Genomic DNA, 17,665 nt, shown 5'->3' on the forward strand with positions numbered 1-17,665 from the left:
TTACAATAAAGTGGTGATCATAACTGACCTAAGACAGGGAATTTCTACAAGGGTTAAATGTCAGGAATTGTGAAAAACTGAGTTCAAATGTATTTGGCTAAGGTGTATGTAAACTTCCGACTTCAACTGTACATCTAATTAGGGAATGGTTTATTATTCTGAGAATATTTGCAATTCATGTTTTATTCATGTTCAAGAATTTACCGTAAAAGTTTATAGTGCAGATTTTGACCAAAACATGAACATATGGCCTTGATACAGTCCTGAAAACTTGACCACAAGTGTTGTTCTCAACACATCATCAACGCAATATTATTTCAAATATGCGATTTCACACAACAGTCAAGAGACTGACTTTCCATCATTTAAAAACAACAAATAAAAAACCAGAAGAAAATACAAAAACAGTCATTCACAATAAGAAGTAAAACTAGTGAAAAAGTCATTATCCAAATGCTCTGAAAAGACAAGGTAGTTCCATCCGTCACCATTCTACCTTCCATTCCAGAGTGTTATCATGTTTATTGATTGCAATTTGAAAAATTATTTTCTGTAATCCTAAACTTAGTTCTCACAGAAATGGTTCAGGTCCTTCATAGTTCTCTCATAGTAGTGAACGTGTGTGTGGTTACGTATGTGTAGAATATTTGGGAATATTCATTTGTGCACATGTGTCTCCATGACCAAGTCATGTACGGGAAGACTACTTGTATTTGCATATGACCATAGGTGATATTGTTGAGTGTGTGTGTGTTTACTCAACCACTTTGATAGAGTGTACGTGGTAGGCTGAGTGTGTTCTGGAGGAACTCTTGCTGCTGTAGGGGCCCTGGCCCTGCTGAGAGGAGGAGCGGGGGAACTTAGCTGCGGTGGCCTGACCCACCGTGAGCTAGGAGAGAGAAAGAGAGCGATAAGTGAGACAGGTTGAGGTTTGTTCAGCAAAGGTGCGTGTTTCTACAGATCATAAATCAACTTGTCTGGTGATTTTGGTTCATCGTAAAATAGACATGCTTGGTGATGATGGTGTACCTGTGTGACGGGGTGATGGCGCTCCACGATGACAGAGCTCATTGGAGGAGCCACACCCATGACCTGGAGGTTGCTGGGAGCACGTACGGAGCTGGGAGCGCGGAGATCGGCGCGTGCCGTGATGCGAGCGGTCACGGTTTTGGAGGCTTTCTGTTGACCCGATGTGATCACCCGTGTACTAACCTGATACAAATGATGATCATTAAGGAACAGTCAACAAATACGCGTGACCTTTCACTTTTTGATAAATGGTGAGGAAAAGGTCACAGTAACCAGAGACAGTGGCTAACACCCTTTTCTCAAACACTTCCCATCGTGGATTTCAGATTGGTTAAAACTCCCTCTAGTCAATGATTATACCAATCCAATGCAATGATTGTAGATCCATGACAGGAAGTGGGGGTATAGAATCGGGACATGGCCATAAGAAGCTCCCAGTGCCATAGACCATAATCAATGCTAGTACTAACCTGTCTGTGGGAGCTTGCAGTGCCACCTGGTGGTAGGGTGCTGTGGACCACTGTGGTGGAGGGGAACAGCTCAACTCTGGAGGCTGGGACATTGGAACCCACCTGACGGAGAGAGTGAGTGGGCAGATATTAAGAGTGCAGGTAGAAGCCCATACACAGGAAAGGAGATGAAGAAATTAGACAAACTGATGCCCTGTAAATATAACAGGCCTATCCAATGTATCACACAGAGGCCTGGTGTGTGTTTGAGGAGTCATAAACCATTATCTCGAGACAGGCTGTGACTGAACATTGTGTAGTGGCAATTATAAAATACTTTTAGTGAGAAAATGTTAGTCTTGAGAAAGAATATATACAACTGCAGCAAATGATATGACAATATGATATTTAATGATGGTGGAACCTGATCCATAGTAGTAGTGATTGCCATTGCATTTATGGACTGTAACCAGGGTGGGTGGGTGTGTGTGTGTGTGTGTGTCAGCATCTCACTGTCTCCTCTGTGTCACTCTGGGACGGTGGTACAGGGGGGTCAAAGTGGACCGGGCTGAACCGAGTGGAGGAGGCAGGCCTTTGCTGGAGATGGGCCAATGAGCCGGTGCCAGGATCATCCCGAGGGGGCGGAGCATCTATGGAGGGAAGACCAATAAGAGCAGTCATATAATCATCTGTACACAGGCTTAAGTCCTGAAGCCAGACCAGCTTCATGACTGGACATGTGAAAGCTGATAATCAAATAAGCCCAGTATAATCAAATGTGACCAACATAAATCACATTCTGTCATTTGCAGACACAGAGCCCTGTCAATTATAAAACAAGAGACAAATTACTGTATGACATTCCAGATTATTCTGATGAGAACATTTTAATTAGATTTACCCCCCCCCCTCCCAAAAAAGACAAAACTCAAATCAGACACAGATAAATGTATGTGTTGAAACTAGAACCACTCTTTAAGTTCGAGCTGAATCTCTAAAATGTCATACATGCATTTGCGGACGGCGACCGCCACACCAAGGTTACAACCTCCACAGAGCACCATGCCGTCAGCATTTCCAAAGATTTACCATCATCACGCAAGGAGCCAAAGTGTCACACTGCAGAAACAGTGTCTGTGTTTTAGGGTAACAGAGCCTAGGCAATAGACTAATAAACTGAATGCGTGGCTTGATCAGATACAACTGGGGGAGGTAGTATAATATAGGGGGGGGCATTAGACATTTTTGGACTGTTCGAGTAAAATATATATTTTCACAACACAGGGCCCGTACTGTTTATATGCCAACAGTGCGCAACAATGCCTAATTAAATCATAACCATTACAGATCTAATATAAATATATTAGTACCAGTCAAAAGTTTGGACACACCTACTCTTTCAAGGGTTTTTCTTTATTTTTACTATTTTCTACATTGTAGAATAATAGTGAAGACTTCAAAACTATGACATAACACATATGGAATCGTGTAGAAACAAAGTGTTAAATCAAAATATGTTTTATTTGAGATTCTTCAAAGTAGCCACCCTTTGCCTTGATGACAGCTTTGCACACTCTTGGCATTCTCTCAACCAGCTTCATGATGTAGTCACCTGGAATGCATTTCAATTAACAGGTGTGCCTAACAGGTGTGGAATTTCTTTCCTTCTTAATACATTTGAGCCAATCAGTTAGATTGTGACACGGTAGGGGTGGTATACAGAAGATAGCCCTATTTGGTAAAAGACCAGGTCCATATTATGTCAAGAACAGCTCAAATAAGCAGAACGAAATGACAGTCCATCATTACTGTAAGACATGAAGGTCAGTCAATTCGCAAAAAAACCATCAAGCGCTATGATGAAACTGCCTCTCATGAGAGCCGCCACAGTAAAGGAAGACCCAGAGTTACCTCTGCTGCAGAGGATAAGTTCATTAGAGTTACCAGCCTCAGAAAACAGCAGTCCAAATAAATGCTTCACAGAGTTCAAGTAACAGACACATCTCAACATCAACTGTTCAGAGGAGACTGCGTGGATCAGGCCTTCATGGTGGAATTGCTGCAAAGAAACCAATACTAAAGGACATCAATAAGAAGTAGAGACTTGCTTGGGCTAAGAAACACGAGAAATGGACATTAGACCGGTAGAAATCTGTCCTTTGGTCTGATGGGTCCAAATGTGAGATTTTTAAGATATATAACTGAATATTTTTACAAATGAAAAAAGTTGCTAGTACGAAGTTATGCGCATTTCGAGTCTGGAAAAGTTAGTCTCAAAGATTGATAATTTGTAACGGGGCTCAATTTGGTGAATTGAAAGACTTGAAACATTTTGGGGGTGTTATCAACCAAAATCTGTTTTCTTTTCGATATACAGATGTTCTATTTAGTTCATTATGCCTGTTCTTTGGATTACCATCTCCACATTGAACACTGTATGCTGATGAATTATGTCCCAGACATCTGTTTGGTGAGTAGTCCTAGGCTTAATGATTCTGATGAAAATACCCTCTTGGTCTTTATCAAACTAATGTTTTTGCATATTTTCAATGTGGAACCTGTCTATGTTTATGGAGAGGGGGGGGGGGGTTATAGCCTAGGCTAACCAAGTCTAAATGGCACTAGCAGTTCGCAAAGTAGCCTAAGCGGAAAATAGACGGGACGCAATTCTATTCATGGAATAATTCTAAAACTGCAGCTCGTTGTTGGAACACATATTTTCCTAATTCAATCAACCAGTCCATTTTACATTTGTGATAACATGTTGTCACTTGTCAAGGAATGTATCTTGTGTATCCCATCAGTTAGATATGTTTTTGTAATCATTTATTTCTGTAGGTCTAATGGGAGCTTGTGTGTGTGCACTCTGCACCTGTGTGTAGAGGGAGTGTTGGAATGCATTTGAGTGAATGAGAGACAGAGGGGAAAGGGAATTTAGGGAGACGACTGATGCTCGGCTTGTTTTAAAAAAGAAAGAAATGCACATCCACAAATGGGACACATTTGGGACAACATTTCACTTGCCCGTTCTGGCAGCCACAAAGCACATTCCACTAAATAGTTTCACAGCACTTGAAAGGTTTTGACGTCCGTTCGAGTACTAGATTACTCATGCCCATTCCTAGTGTAATATACTTCTTTTAACAATCTGTTCTATGAATTAAAGTGTCAGGAACAGAGGGGTTTCTTGACAGAGCCGTGTGTGTGTGTGCGGGTGTTACTAACCGTGCAGGTCGTGCTCCGCTCGTCCCTCCCCAGTGTGGAACATGCTGAGAGCCTCCATGTTGAGGGCACACACGCCCCTCATAAAGGCCTTCTTCATGGACTCCTCATAACGCTCCCTCTCGGAGTGCAGCCTCTGGATCTCAGCCTGGGCAGCATCCAGCGCTTCCACGTGCTACACAGAGGGAGAGGAAGGAGAGAGAAGAAAGAGGGGGTGAAAGAGAGAGGGGGGAGGAGAGAAGAAAGAGGGGGTGAAAAGAGAGGGGGAGAGAGAAGAGAGGGGGGGGAGGGGGGAGAGAAGAAAGAGGGGGTGAAAGAGAGAGGGGGAGGAGAGAGAAGAAAGAGGGGGTGAAAGAGAGAGGGGGGAGGAGAGAGAAGAAAGAGGGGGTGAAAGAGAGGGGGGGAGGAGAGAGAAGAAAGAGGGGGTGAAAGAGAGAGGGGGAGGAGAGAGAAGAAAGAGGGGGTGAAAGAGAGAGGGGGGGGGAGAGAAGAAAGGGTGAAAGAAGGGGGGAGAGAAGAGGGGGGGAGAGAGGGGGAGAGAAGAGGGGGTGAAAGAGAGGGGGAGAGGGATTCATTCATTTATCATCATTGTTAACTGTACTGTAATTAAAATGCAAAGGCCACATTGGGGAAAACATAAATAAGAGGACTGGCTCGATTGTAACTGAGGAATGAGGTTGAAGGGAAGCTTGTTTCATTTCCTTAACTCTGAACCGACCCCCTACTCCATGCTGCAATTCCTCGCTCTTGCTGTAATAACCATCTCTCTCTCCCTCTCTCCATCCCTCCCTCTATCCCTCTCTAATAACCATCTCTCCCTCCCTCTATCCCTCTCTAACAACATCTCTATCCCTCTCTAATAACCATCTCTCCCTCCCTCTATCCCTCTCTCTCTCTCCCTCCCCCTATCCCTCTCTAATAACCATCTCTCTCTCCCTCCCTCCCTCTATCACTCTCTCTCCCTCCCTCTATCCCTCTCTAATAACCATCTCTCCCTCCCTCTATAATAACCATCTCTCTCTCCTCCTCTCCTCTACCTCCCTAATAACCATCTCTCCCTCCCTCTCTCTCCCTCCCTCCCTCTAATAACCATCTCTCTCTCCCTCCCTCTATCCCTCTCTCTACCTCCCTCTAATAACCATCTCTCTCTATCCCCCTCTACCTCCCTCTAATAACCATCTCTCTCTACCTCCCTCTATCCCTCTAATAACCATCTCTCTCTACCTCCCTCTATCCCTCTCTAATAACCATCTCTCTACCTCCCTCTATCCCTCTCTAATAACCATCTCTCTACCTCCCCTATCCCTCTCTAATAACCATCCTCTACCTCCCTCTATCCCTCTCTAATAACCATCTCTCCCTCCCTCTATCCCTCTCTCCCTCCCTCTAATAACCATCTCTCTCTCCCTCCCTCTACCTCCCTCTAATAACCATCTCTCTCTATCCCTCTCTCTACCTCCCTCTAATAACCATCTCTCTCTATCCCTCTCTCTACCTCCCTCTAACAACCATCTCTCTCTACCTCCCTCTATCCCTCTCTAATAACCATCTCTCTACCTCCCTCTATCCCTCTCTAATAACCATCTCTCTACCTCCCTCTATCCCTCTCTAATAACCATACCTCCCTCTATCCCTCTCTAATAACCATCTCTCTACCTCCCTCTATCCCTCTCTAATAACCATCTCTCCCTCCCTCTATCCCTCTCTAATAACCATCTCTCCCTCCCCATCCCTCTCTCCCTCCCTCTATCCCTCTCTAATAACCATCTCTCTACCTCCCCTATCCCTCTCTAATAACCATCTCTCCCTCCCTCTATCCCTCTCTAATAACCATCTCTCCCTCCCTCTATCCCTCTCTCCCTCCCTCTATCCCTCTAATAACCATCTCTCTCCCTCCCTCTATCCCTCTAATAACCATCTCTCTCTCCCTCCCTCTATCCCTCTCTCTATCCCTCTAATAACCATCTCTCTCTACCTCCCTCTATCCCTCTCTCTCTCCCTCTCCCAGGCTGTTCTGTTCTAGCTCTACTCTTTCTCTGCCCATCTACAGTACTGCCATTCCTCTCATCCACTCTGAAACCCTTCTCTTTACCCCCCCCTCACTTTTTGCTAGGCCTACAAGCCTTTACTACACTCCCTCAACACCATAGGAGGTTGGTGGCACCTTAATTGGGGAGGACGGGCTCGTGGTAATGGGTGGAATGGTATCAAATACATCAAAACACTTGGGTTTCAATGTGTTTGACGCCATTCAATTCGCTCTGTTGCAGTCCTTTCTCTCATATCAACCAGGCTCACTCACTACTATAGTGCAGCAATTATACATGACCATTATTCGAATCTCTTCACATAGCCCGACTTACAGAAAACCCTTCAAAAAGGTATATTGGAAAAGCTGAAAGGTGCCAGGCCTGCAGAACTATGCAGTATGGTGAATGCCACTATTTCTGTAAGACAATGTTTACTCAGTTTCTCAGTTGTCTAGTTAGCTTCTGTTCTGTGCTCATGTGAAACGGTCTTCTTCTTTTAGGACAGAACACCATTTCAGAGTGCTGGAACCAGAGATCATATGTAATTCTATGGTTGGAACTGTATAGGCCTACTCTATGTAGCAACCTCTGTGTGTGGATGTGTGTGTGTGTGTGTGTAGCTCCTCCCTACCTCTGCCATCTTGTCCTCATAGCCAGCTGACAGGCGCACACAGACCTCCTCTGCCCGGGCGCGGCACGCCTTCTCCACCTTCTCCTTCCAGCTCCCCTCGACCAGGTTGTGCCAGCCTGCCCACACCTTCCTCTTCAGCTGCAGACGGTAGTGCTGCTCTGCCAGCCGGGCACTGTGGGCCTGGGGAGAGGTAGGGGACACAGGGAGGAACGTTTAGGAAGACTCTGCTACACACAGGAATCAAACCGACACTTCAGATATTTAGTGAAAAAAGCCCCCTTAAGTTAATACTTTGTAGCGCCACCTTTGTAGCGCCACCAAGTCGCTTGGGGTATGTCTCTATCAGTTTTGCACATCGAGAGACTGAATTTTTTTCCCATTCCTCCTTGCAAAACAGCTCGAGCTCAGTGAGGTTGGATGGAGAGCATTTGTGAACAGCACTTTCCACAGATTCTCGATTGGATTCAGGTCTGGACTTTGACTTGGCCATTCTAACACCTGGATATGTTTATTTTTGAACCATTCCATTGTAGATTTTGCTTTATGTTTTGGATCATTGTCTTGTTGGAAGACAAATCTCCGTCCCAGTCTCAGGTCTTTTGCAGACTCCATCAGGTTTTCTTCCAGAATGGTCCTGTATTTGGCTCCATCCATCTTCCCATCAATTTTAACCATCTTCCCTGTCCCTGCTGAAGAAAAGCAGGCCCAAACCATGATGCTGCCACCACCATGTTTGACAGTGGGGATGGTGTGTTCAGGGTGATGAGCTGTGTTGCTTTTACGCCAAACATAATGTTTTGCATTGTTGCCAAAAAGTTCAATTTTGGTTTCATCTGACCAGAGCACCTTCTTCCACATGTTTGGTGTGTCTCCCAGGTGGCTTGTGGCAAACTTTAAATGACACTTTTTATGGATATCTTTAAGAAATGGCTTTCTTCTTGCCACTCTTCCATAAAGGTCAGATTTGTGCAATATACAACTGATTGTTGTCCTATGGACAGAGTCTCCCACCTCAGCTGTAGATCTCTGCAGTTCATCCAGAGTGATCATGGGCCTCTTGGCTGCATCTCTGATCAGTCTTCTCCTTGTATGAGCTGAAAGTTTAGAGGGACGGCCAGGTCTTGGTAGATTTGCAGTGGTCTGATACTCCTTCCATTTCAATATTATCGCTTCCCATCAATTTTAACAGTGCTCAGTGCTCCTTGGGATGTTTAAAGCTTGGGAAATCTTTTTGTATCCAAATCCGGCTTTAAACTTCTTCACAACAGTATCTCGGACCTGCCTGGTGTGTTCCTTGTTCTTCATGATGCTCTCTGCGCTTTTAACGGACCTCTGAGGCTATCACAGTGCAGGTGCATTTATACGGACACTTGATTACACACAGGTGGATTGTATTTATCATCATTAGTCATTTAGGTCAACATTGGATCATTCAGAGATCCTCACTGAACTTCTGGAGAGAGTTTGCTGCACTGAAAGTAAAGGGGCTGAATAATTTTGCAAGCCCAATTTTTCAGTTTTTGATTTGTTAAAAAAGTTTGAAATATCCAATAAATGTTGTTCCACTTCATGACTGTGTCCCACTTGTTGTTGATTCTTCACAAAAAAATACAGTTTTATATCTTTATGTTTGAAGCCTGAAATGTGGCAAAAGGTTGCAAAGTTCAAGGGGGCCGAATACTTTCGCAAGGCACTGTATTTAACCTATGAATATCAGGCACCGGACCAATAATACTACATGTCATTTAAAAAAAATCATAAGTGGAAAATCTAAGTGTGAAAACGTAATGTATGCATGTTAAATGTGATGCGACATGGTAATGCATGTGTCGGTTAATCATGCAGAGATTCAGGATTTGCATAACCCTGCTGGAGTACTGTCAGCACTTAAAATGTACACTTCCCCTAAGAATGTTATGACATTCATTTCACAGAATAGACATGTGCAACTCATTCCTTGGTTAAAGGGGTGAACTGTCATTTTAAAAAAAACAGACATTAAGATGCAGTGCGCCGTATACGTGTGTCCCGTACCCACTGCTCCCCATCTCAACCACACCCTAGCCCTCTGAGGGAGACCCCTCTCCCCCCCGGTCTCTCACCTGCTCCCTGGCTTCGCTGTGCTGCAGTCTCCAGTGGGTGAAGGTCCTCATCAGCTCCAGCCTCTCCCTCTGTCTGTCCACAGCCTGGCTCAGGTTCACTATCACCTACAAGAAAAACAATACACGTCACACACACACGATGCCTCACACACACACGATGCCTCACACACACACACGATGCCTCACACACACACGATGCCTCACACACACACGATGCCTCACACACACACGATGCCTCACACACACACGATGCCTCACACACGATGCCTCACACACACACACACAATGCCTCACACACACACACAATGCCTCACACACACACACAATGCCTCACACACACACACGATGCCTCACACACACACACGATGCCTCACACACTCAATTCATCATAACACACCAACACTGTTGAAGAGAACTGTATGGCTTGTCTTTACATAGGTAAGACTCTACCAGTAGCGGGTGTGTGGTGCAGAGGTGTGTGTGGTATGATATGTGTAGACTGCGTACCTCGTCCTTCCTCTGGTTGGAGGTCTCGTAGGTGTGGAGCAGTTCCTTCAGGCTGTCCATCTCTGCAGTGAGGCCTGCTATACAGGCAGCATGCTTCTCCCTCTCCTTCCTCACCTCCAGCTTGTGCTGCTCCATGAAGGCCAGCTTCCACTTCCTCAGCTCCATCAGCACGTTGGCCTGGGGTGGAGAGACAGGGATGGAATGGGTTAACAAAGAAACATAGCAGCCCACTTCAACGGCATAATAGAGATACTGAATCACAAATGACAAATCAAGAATCAGATGATCATTTAGGAAACACGTCACTGAAAGCGAAATGTGATAAGCGCTGTAGATGCGGTAACGAGGTCAATGGAACGCAGACCGTGAGGGATAGAAGAGGGACGCCAGATTGGCGCACATTCAACAAATCTGATCTAAGAAAGTGGATATTGGTCAAATCCGTCATGATTGATGCATCGTAACAGGCTGTTACGTGTGTGTGGTTACTAAAGTCAGATTTGGATTTATTTGGCTGTTTTCGACTGCATAACATTTAGAAGTAGTCCGTTTTCAGGTTTAGAAATGACTGCTAAATGCGTGCTCCTGTTCGTATAGGCAGGTAGCATAGCTAGAATAGAGAAATCGGTGGTGGTAGTCAAGTGTTTTTAAACTGCAATGCAGTTGATTGGTGATGATGACATGAACATATTATTGGGTTTGACATCCATACAAGCATTATACTCTGATTTCTACCTCAACATAGTGTGAAATACACATATAAACAACAGCCTAAATGTACGCTAATTTTGCTGGGGTGCAAATGAGGAGATTCGGGATATTCCCATCCCCATGCGTTTCCATTGTTTTGGTCGAGTACCCCTGGCCTCTTTACCGCGTCTATCAGGTCAACAGAACATAACCCAAGAACACAGCCTCATAAGGATCTATTCTCGCCAAGCTCAAACAAAATCGCCAGACATTGAATAGACAGACAATAAAGAGGCAGGGCAAGCCAACCTTGAGCTTGTCGCTCCACGTGTCCAGGAGGTTCTCCATCTTGTTCAGGTTCTCCTCAGAGACAAACATCTCTGTCACCACGGTGACCAGGGGGTCTGGACTGCCGTGTCTGGAGCTCTCCGACGGCGTCGGCAGTCTGTCTGAGTGAGCGTCTGAGACAACAGATGACCTGCCAGCCATCTCTTCATTACCTGGAGGTCAAGAGACTGGGTTGATTTTCTGCACTCAAACCTGATAAAGAACCACAGTGGTCCCAAAGAATGTTTGATGCTCTGGGAGCATCAAAATAGTATACTATAATTATATATATCCCATGCCTGTTCTGTCTCATGGTCTTTATAATAATGCTTTTTATTGGACTATAGTTATAAAGCATGTATTGGCTGTGTGTATTTACCCTCAAAGGTGTGTGAGTGTGCCCTGGGCTCCACCATAAAAGGGGAGGCCCGTGCTGACCTCACTCCCCTGCTAGAGCGTCTCCCATCTTCAGCTTCAGAAACTGAGCCTGAGAGGCAGAGAGCCGGAGAGAGAAACAGTGATAGAGAAACAGAGAGTGCGTGTGATGGTAAGAATACTAAGTAAGAAAACTCTGGCTCTTCATCCAGGAATGCATTTATGGCAATATCTTAATTAAACCCTGCAGTGAGAAGAAAAAAAGTCTGTACTCTAAAGAGCAGTTTGGGCAGGATGCCAGCATATCATTACCAATCAGGCGCACAAAATCCTGCCTGCTTTTTACATCCCAGTACACTACTCCATGACAGTTTAAGCTCTACAACTGAGAATGCCGTGGTCTGGAGAAAAGACTGATAGACTGGGTGTAAGCTGCGTGTAAGCTTGCTTGTGGCAGGGAACAGAGAATGAATGGCTCTTCTGATATTAAATAGAGTAGCTCAGACACCTACACTCCTGTAATGTACGGTCTGATATCATTCTCAGTTATATGATTAACTAGTAGTGTCAATGCCTCTCAGTCTGTGTTTTGGGACAGGTCTTGGCTATCATCAAGAAGTTAATCTCTCCATGTCAAGTGTTTCGGTACTTGTGAAATACACATGGAACATTCAACAGCTTGTTGGGCTTGGTGCAATCGAGTCTGTGTGTGCCCGGGTTAAAAGACACCGACAGAGAGAGAAGCATTTCTTAACAGAAAGACCCAAAGCAGGAGAGAAGCCAAATCCTTTACGACAGTGGATCATTTGAAGGGAGCAATGTGGAGGGCCTCAAGCTGTGTGTCTGTCAGAACGGCTTAGTGTAACAAGTGTGTGGGTGAGCAGTGGCCCACTGTACCTGCTGAGCGATGGGACCTCGCGTCATCATTTCCACGGGAACTCCGTCCATCCGCAGACAGTTGTGAGGCACTTAGAAGCTGCAGTTGAGTGGCGGGCTGCGGGTCATACTTAGGAGTGACCACTGCATAGCGGAGAAGTTCTTCATATTCATCCTGTCAATCATATGAGAAGAGACATTGAAACAGGGCAGCAGGTAGCCTAGTGGTTAGAGCGTTGGGCCCGTAACCAAAAGGTTGCTGGATCAAATCCCTGAGCTGAGTTCTGCTTACTGCGTAGATAGGTTATCACTAGTTAACACAGCAACAAAGCTCCCACCCTCATCCGACCGTGAGGCTGCCTGAGAAACCAGCCCATTCAACATCACCAGTTGTCATCATAGGCAACACTATGGTGAGAAACATTTCGGTTCCCAAGGCAAAAACCCTGTGCTACACGAGTACAGGACATCACAAGGCTGCTTCCGACAGTTCTACGACAAATGCTGGGAGCTGACACTGTCGTAGCCCATGTGGGGTCAAACGACGTCAGGAGGGCTAGTTTGGAACATTTGAAAACGGATTTTAAAGAACTGATTTTAGCATTAAAAGACTCCAAAAAGTGGTCAATCATTTCAGGTCCAGTATCATCGTTGGGCCGCAGTGGTGAAAGATTCAGCAGACTGCTAGCATTACACATCTGCCTAAAATACTACTGTAGCTCTGCTGGAGTCACTTGTATAGATAACTTTGATACCTTCTGGAAATAGAAGGTACTCTACAGGAATGAAGGAGTTCATCCAAATCATCTTGGCTCCTGTCCATGCATTTCAAGGCTGCGTTGAAACAATGACTGTTCAATGATCCAAGACCAGCTCATTAATCCCTACCATTGAGACAATGAGTTGTCATAATGCTGCATCAAATGTACATGATCCTAGGGGCATTGGCAAACACAATGTAAGCACCTTCATTTATGTGCCCCTAATTGCACCGAATACTTCTGTTTATCCTACAGCTATTGTAAGCAGTAATCATGAGCCTATGAACCAGAGTTACATTGTTAGCACTGAGGCAGTGTGCCCTAGTAGGAAGACCACATAGTGCAGGGTGACCTGCACAATCAGCTCCAATTTAAATAACATGAGTAAGTCTACTTCTGATAAGCTTCCCAGTAAAGCATTAAAAACAATCAAGCAACCCAGAAAAGCGCTAACAATATCTCATATTAACATATGCAGCCTGAGAAACAAGGTCCATGAAGTCAATAACTTGCTTGTAAGAGATGACATTCATATTCTGACTATCTCTAAAACTCACTTAGATTATATCTTTGATGATACAGTGGTAGCAATACATTGTTATAACATCTACCGAACAGACAGAAATGCCAACGGGGGGCGGTGTTGCGGTCTATATTCAGAACCACATTTCTATAAAGCTTAGAGACGATCTAATGTTAAAGTACTGTTGAAGTAATAGGTTAATATGCCTCACCTAAAGCCCATTCTTGTGGGAAGCAGCTATAGCCCACCAAGTGCTAACAGTCAGTATCTGGATAATATGTATGAAATGCTTGATAATGTACATGATATCAACAGAGAAGTATATTTTCTGGGTGATTTAAATATTTACTGGCTATCATCAAGCTGCCCACTCAAGAAAAAACTGCAAACTGTAACCAGTGCCTGCAACCTGGTTCAGGTTGTCAGTCAACCTACCAGGGTAGTTACAAACAGCACAGCAATTAAATCATCAACATGTATTGATCACATGTTTACTAATGCTGCAGAAATTTGCTTAAGCTGTATCCAAATCCATAGGATGCAGTGATCACAATATAATAGCCATATCTAGGAAAACCAAAGTTCCAAAGGCTGGGCCTAATATAGTGTATAAGAGGTCATACAATACGTTTTGTAGTGATTCATGTGTTGATGATGTAAAGAATATTTGCTGGTCTATGGTGTGTAATGAGGAGCAACCAGACGCTGCACTTGACACATTAATGAAATTGCTCATTCCAGTTACTAACAAGCACGCACCCATTGGGAAATTCACTGTAAAAACTGTTAAATCCCCTTGGATTAATGAGGAATTTAAAAACTTTATGATTGAGAGGGATGAGGCAAAAGGTATGGAAAATAAGTCTGGCAGCCCAACTGATTGGAAAATGTATTGCAAATTAAGAAATCATGTGACTAAACTAAAAAATAATAAAAATAAACTATACTACGAAACAAAGACAAATTAGATAAAGAATGATAGTAAAAAGCTTTGGTGCACCTTAAATTAAATTATGGGAAAGAAAGCCAACTCGACTCCATCATTCACTGAATGAGATGGCTCATTCACAAAGCCCACTGATATTGCCAACTACTTTAATTACTTTTTCATTGGCAAGATAAGCAAACTTAAGAATGACATGCCAGTAACAAACGCTGACACTACACATCCAAGTATATCGGACCAAATTATGAAATCCGTAAAGCCAGTGTGGAAAAAGGTGAAAAATGTTTTGTTGTCTATCAACAATGACAAGCCACCAGGGTCTGACAATCTGGATGGAAAATTACTGACGATAATAGCAGACGATATTGCCACATCTTCAATTTAAGCCTACTAGAAAGTGTGTGCCCTCAGGCCTGGAGGAAAGCTAAAGTCTTTCCGCTACCCAAGAATAGTAAAGCCCCCTTTACTGGCTCAACTAGCCGATCAATCAGCCTGTTACCAACCCCTAGTAAACTTCTGGGAAAAATGGTGTTTGACCAGATACAAAGCTATTTCCCAGTAAACAAATTGACCATAGACTTTCAGCACGCTTATAGGGAAGGACACTCAACAAGCACCGCACTTACACAAATTACTGATGATTGGCTGAGAGAAATGTATGATAAAATGATTGTGGGTGCTGTCTTGTTAGACTTCAGTGCAGCTTTTGACATTACCGATCATAGTCTGCTGCTGGAAAAACATATGTGTTGTGGCTTTACACCCCGTGCTATAATGTGGATAAAGAGATACTTGTCTAACAGAACACAGAGGGTGTTCTTTAATGGAAGCCTCTCAAACATAATCCAGGTAGAATCAGGAATTCCCCAGGGTAGCTGTTTAAGCCCCTTGCTTTTTACATTTTTTACTAACGACATGCCACTGCCTTTGAGTAAAGCCAAAGTGCCTATGTATGCGGATGACTCAACACTATACATGTCAGCTACTACAGCGACTGAAATGACTGCAACACTTAAAGAGCTGCAGTTAGTTTCAGAGTGGGTGGCAAGGAATAAGTTAGCCCTAAATATTTCTAAAACCAAAAGCATTGTATTTGGGACAAAACATTCACTAAACCTCAACTTAATATTGTATTAAATCATGTGGAAATTGTGCAAGTTGAGATGACATAACTGCTTGGAGTAACCCTGGATTGTAAACTGTCATGGTCAAAACATATTGATACAAAAGTATGTATATGTCCATAGTAAAGCACTGCTCTGCCTTCTTAACAACACTATCAACAAGGCAGGTCCTACAGGCCCTAGTTTTGTCACACCTTGACTACTGTTCAGTCATGTGGTCAGGTGCCACAAAAAAGGGCTTAGGAAAATTACAATTGGCTCAGAACAGGGCAGCACAACTGGCCCTTGGATGTACACAGAGAGCTAATATTAATAATATGCATGTCAATCTCTCCTGGCTCAAAGTGGAGAGATTGACTTCATCACTACTTGTATTTATGAGATGTATTGTTGTTGTTGAATGCGCCTAACTGTCTGTCTAAACTACTGGCACACAGCTCAGACACCCATGCATACATACATACTACATAGAGCCATGACTACATGGAACTCTATTCAACATCAAGTAACTGATGCAAGCAGTAAAATTAGACTTAAAAAACAGTTGTTTTTTTAAAAACACTATATGGAACAGCAGGGATTCTGAAGCAACACAAGCATAGGCACAGACACATGCATTCACACATACACACGATAACATATACGCACTATACATACACATACACATGGATTTAGTGCATATGTGGTGGTGGTGGAGTAGGGGCCCGAGGGCACACAGTGTGTTGTGAAATCTGTGAGTGTATTGTAATGTTTTTAAAATTGTATAAACTGCCTTAATTTTGCTGGACCCCAGGAAGAGTAGCTGCTATGCGGATCCATAATAAATGGCTAAACCCCATATATTTCTACAATTTCTTCTTAAAATCTGATTTTGAACCAAACCTTACCGTAACCACACTGCTTACTTTATGTCTAACCATAACCTTAAATTAAGACCAAAAAGCTCATTTTAGTTTCCATGGATTTTTACGATATTGACTTGGTGGCTGTGGTAACTTCAATTGCAACCTCATCAAAACAGTCGACTGATGAGTTTTAAAACATGAAAAATTGCATTTCTCTTCATGAACACATCTCCATAAATCTGTAAAAGTAAGTGCTTTGTTACCTGCAGCTCAGAGGAGACCGAGCTGCCCTGATCTGAGTCCCCTGGCAGAACTGGACTGCTCGGATCCCCTTCATCTGAGGACATCTGAGGAAAGATACATAAAAATGCAACTGGTTGTTTTAACAGGAAAGGCACTTGGAATGGTCATCTGCTGATGAAGTCAGATAGCATGATGAAAAATACTACATAGCTCATTGAGATGTAAACCAACTACTGTACTATATTCAAAGATTCAGCCTAGAAGAAGGACCAACATAAAGGTAGCTAAGGTTATGGTAGTTTCGCGAGGACAGCCTACAAAATCTCGTTTGGTGACTGTCAGGGTTCGTGCTATTCGGAATCCTTGTCGGGAAGTCCCTACCCGTTGAAATTTAAATGCTTACAGTACGGTTTATGGTTAGGCAGAGTTTCCCAAACTCCTGGGGCACGTTTTAGTTTTTGCCCTAGCACTACGTCCGTGCTATCCTTGGGACGGCCCTAACGTTACCCAATTGAAATTGACATTTTAAATGGTTAGGTAAGGTTTACTGTAGGGACGTCCCTAGGATCCCAGATAGCACAGACCATGTACATTTTGATCAACATCATTTAGGCTAGCTAGCTGGCGTTAATTTAGCTAACGTTAACCCGTATCAGTTCGCTAAATTAGCTATCGTAGTAAACATAGCTAGCTAACAGTAGCAATAGCAAACTAGCGCTTCCACACACACACGATGCAGCTTTGGAACGAATTTGTCTAATTTTGTCTTATATCACGTCCACATTTTCAAAAGTGTTACCGTGGTGCTTTGGAGTATATCGAACTGCCTTCGTCTTGCGTTTGTTTTGTGTTATCAACTTGTTGATCTTGACAGTTTCAAATCGCTAGGTTTGTGTTTCAAACTGACTCATTTTTACAACAATGCGGGATTAGATTGGTTACTGAGTCGAAGGTCCCTGCTAAACGACTTTTGATTGGGCAGCGC

At 43.7% G+C, this 17,665-nt stretch overlaps 1 protein-coding gene across 1 annotated transcript; it reads right to left on the reverse strand.

Annotated features, from left to right (window-relative positions):
* Positions 1 to 65: 65 nt before the first annotated feature.
* Positions 66 to 17,665, reverse strand: poc5 (POC5 centriolar protein homolog (Chlamydomonas)). The gene is made up of 13 exons (XM_042320665.1): positions 17,480 to 17,665; positions 16,701 to 16,784; positions 12,260 to 12,413; positions 11,367 to 11,474; positions 10,970 to 11,160; positions 9,971 to 10,147; positions 9,464 to 9,568; positions 7,362 to 7,541; positions 4,704 to 4,875; positions 1,992 to 2,128; positions 1,500 to 1,601; positions 1,030 to 1,212; positions 66 to 889 (listed from the first exon to the last, which is right to left on the reverse strand). Exons 2-13 carry the CDS (start codon positions 16,782 to 16,784, stop codon positions 755 to 757), a joined length of 1,728 nt encoding a protein of 575 aa, XP_042176599.1. The 5' UTR covers positions 17,480 to 17,665; the 3' UTR covers positions 66 to 754.

Source organism: Oncorhynchus tshawytscha, linkage group LG04 (assembly GCF_018296145.1).
Source record: "Oncorhynchus tshawytscha isolate Ot180627B linkage group LG04, Otsh_v2.0, whole genome shotgun sequence".
In the NCBI taxonomy this organism is placed as follows: Eukaryota; Metazoa; Chordata; class Actinopteri; order Salmoniformes; family Salmonidae; genus Oncorhynchus; species Oncorhynchus tshawytscha.

Excerpts from the sequence above, each read along its gene's own strand:
- poc5 (XM_042320665.1), bottom strand. The coding sequence starts at position 16,784 with ATGTCCTCAGATGAAGGGGATCCGAGCAGTCCAGTTCTGCCAGGGGAC. Across the intron at positions 11,475-12,259 it reads GAGGTCCCATCGCTCAGCAG|GCTCAGTTTCTGAAGCTGAA; the intron begins GTACAGTGGGCC and ends TCTGCCTCTCAG. Across the intron at positions 1,213-1,499 it reads CTGCAAGCTCCCACAGACAG|GTTAGTACACGGGTGATCAC; the intron begins GTTAGTACTAGC and ends CATTTGTATCAG.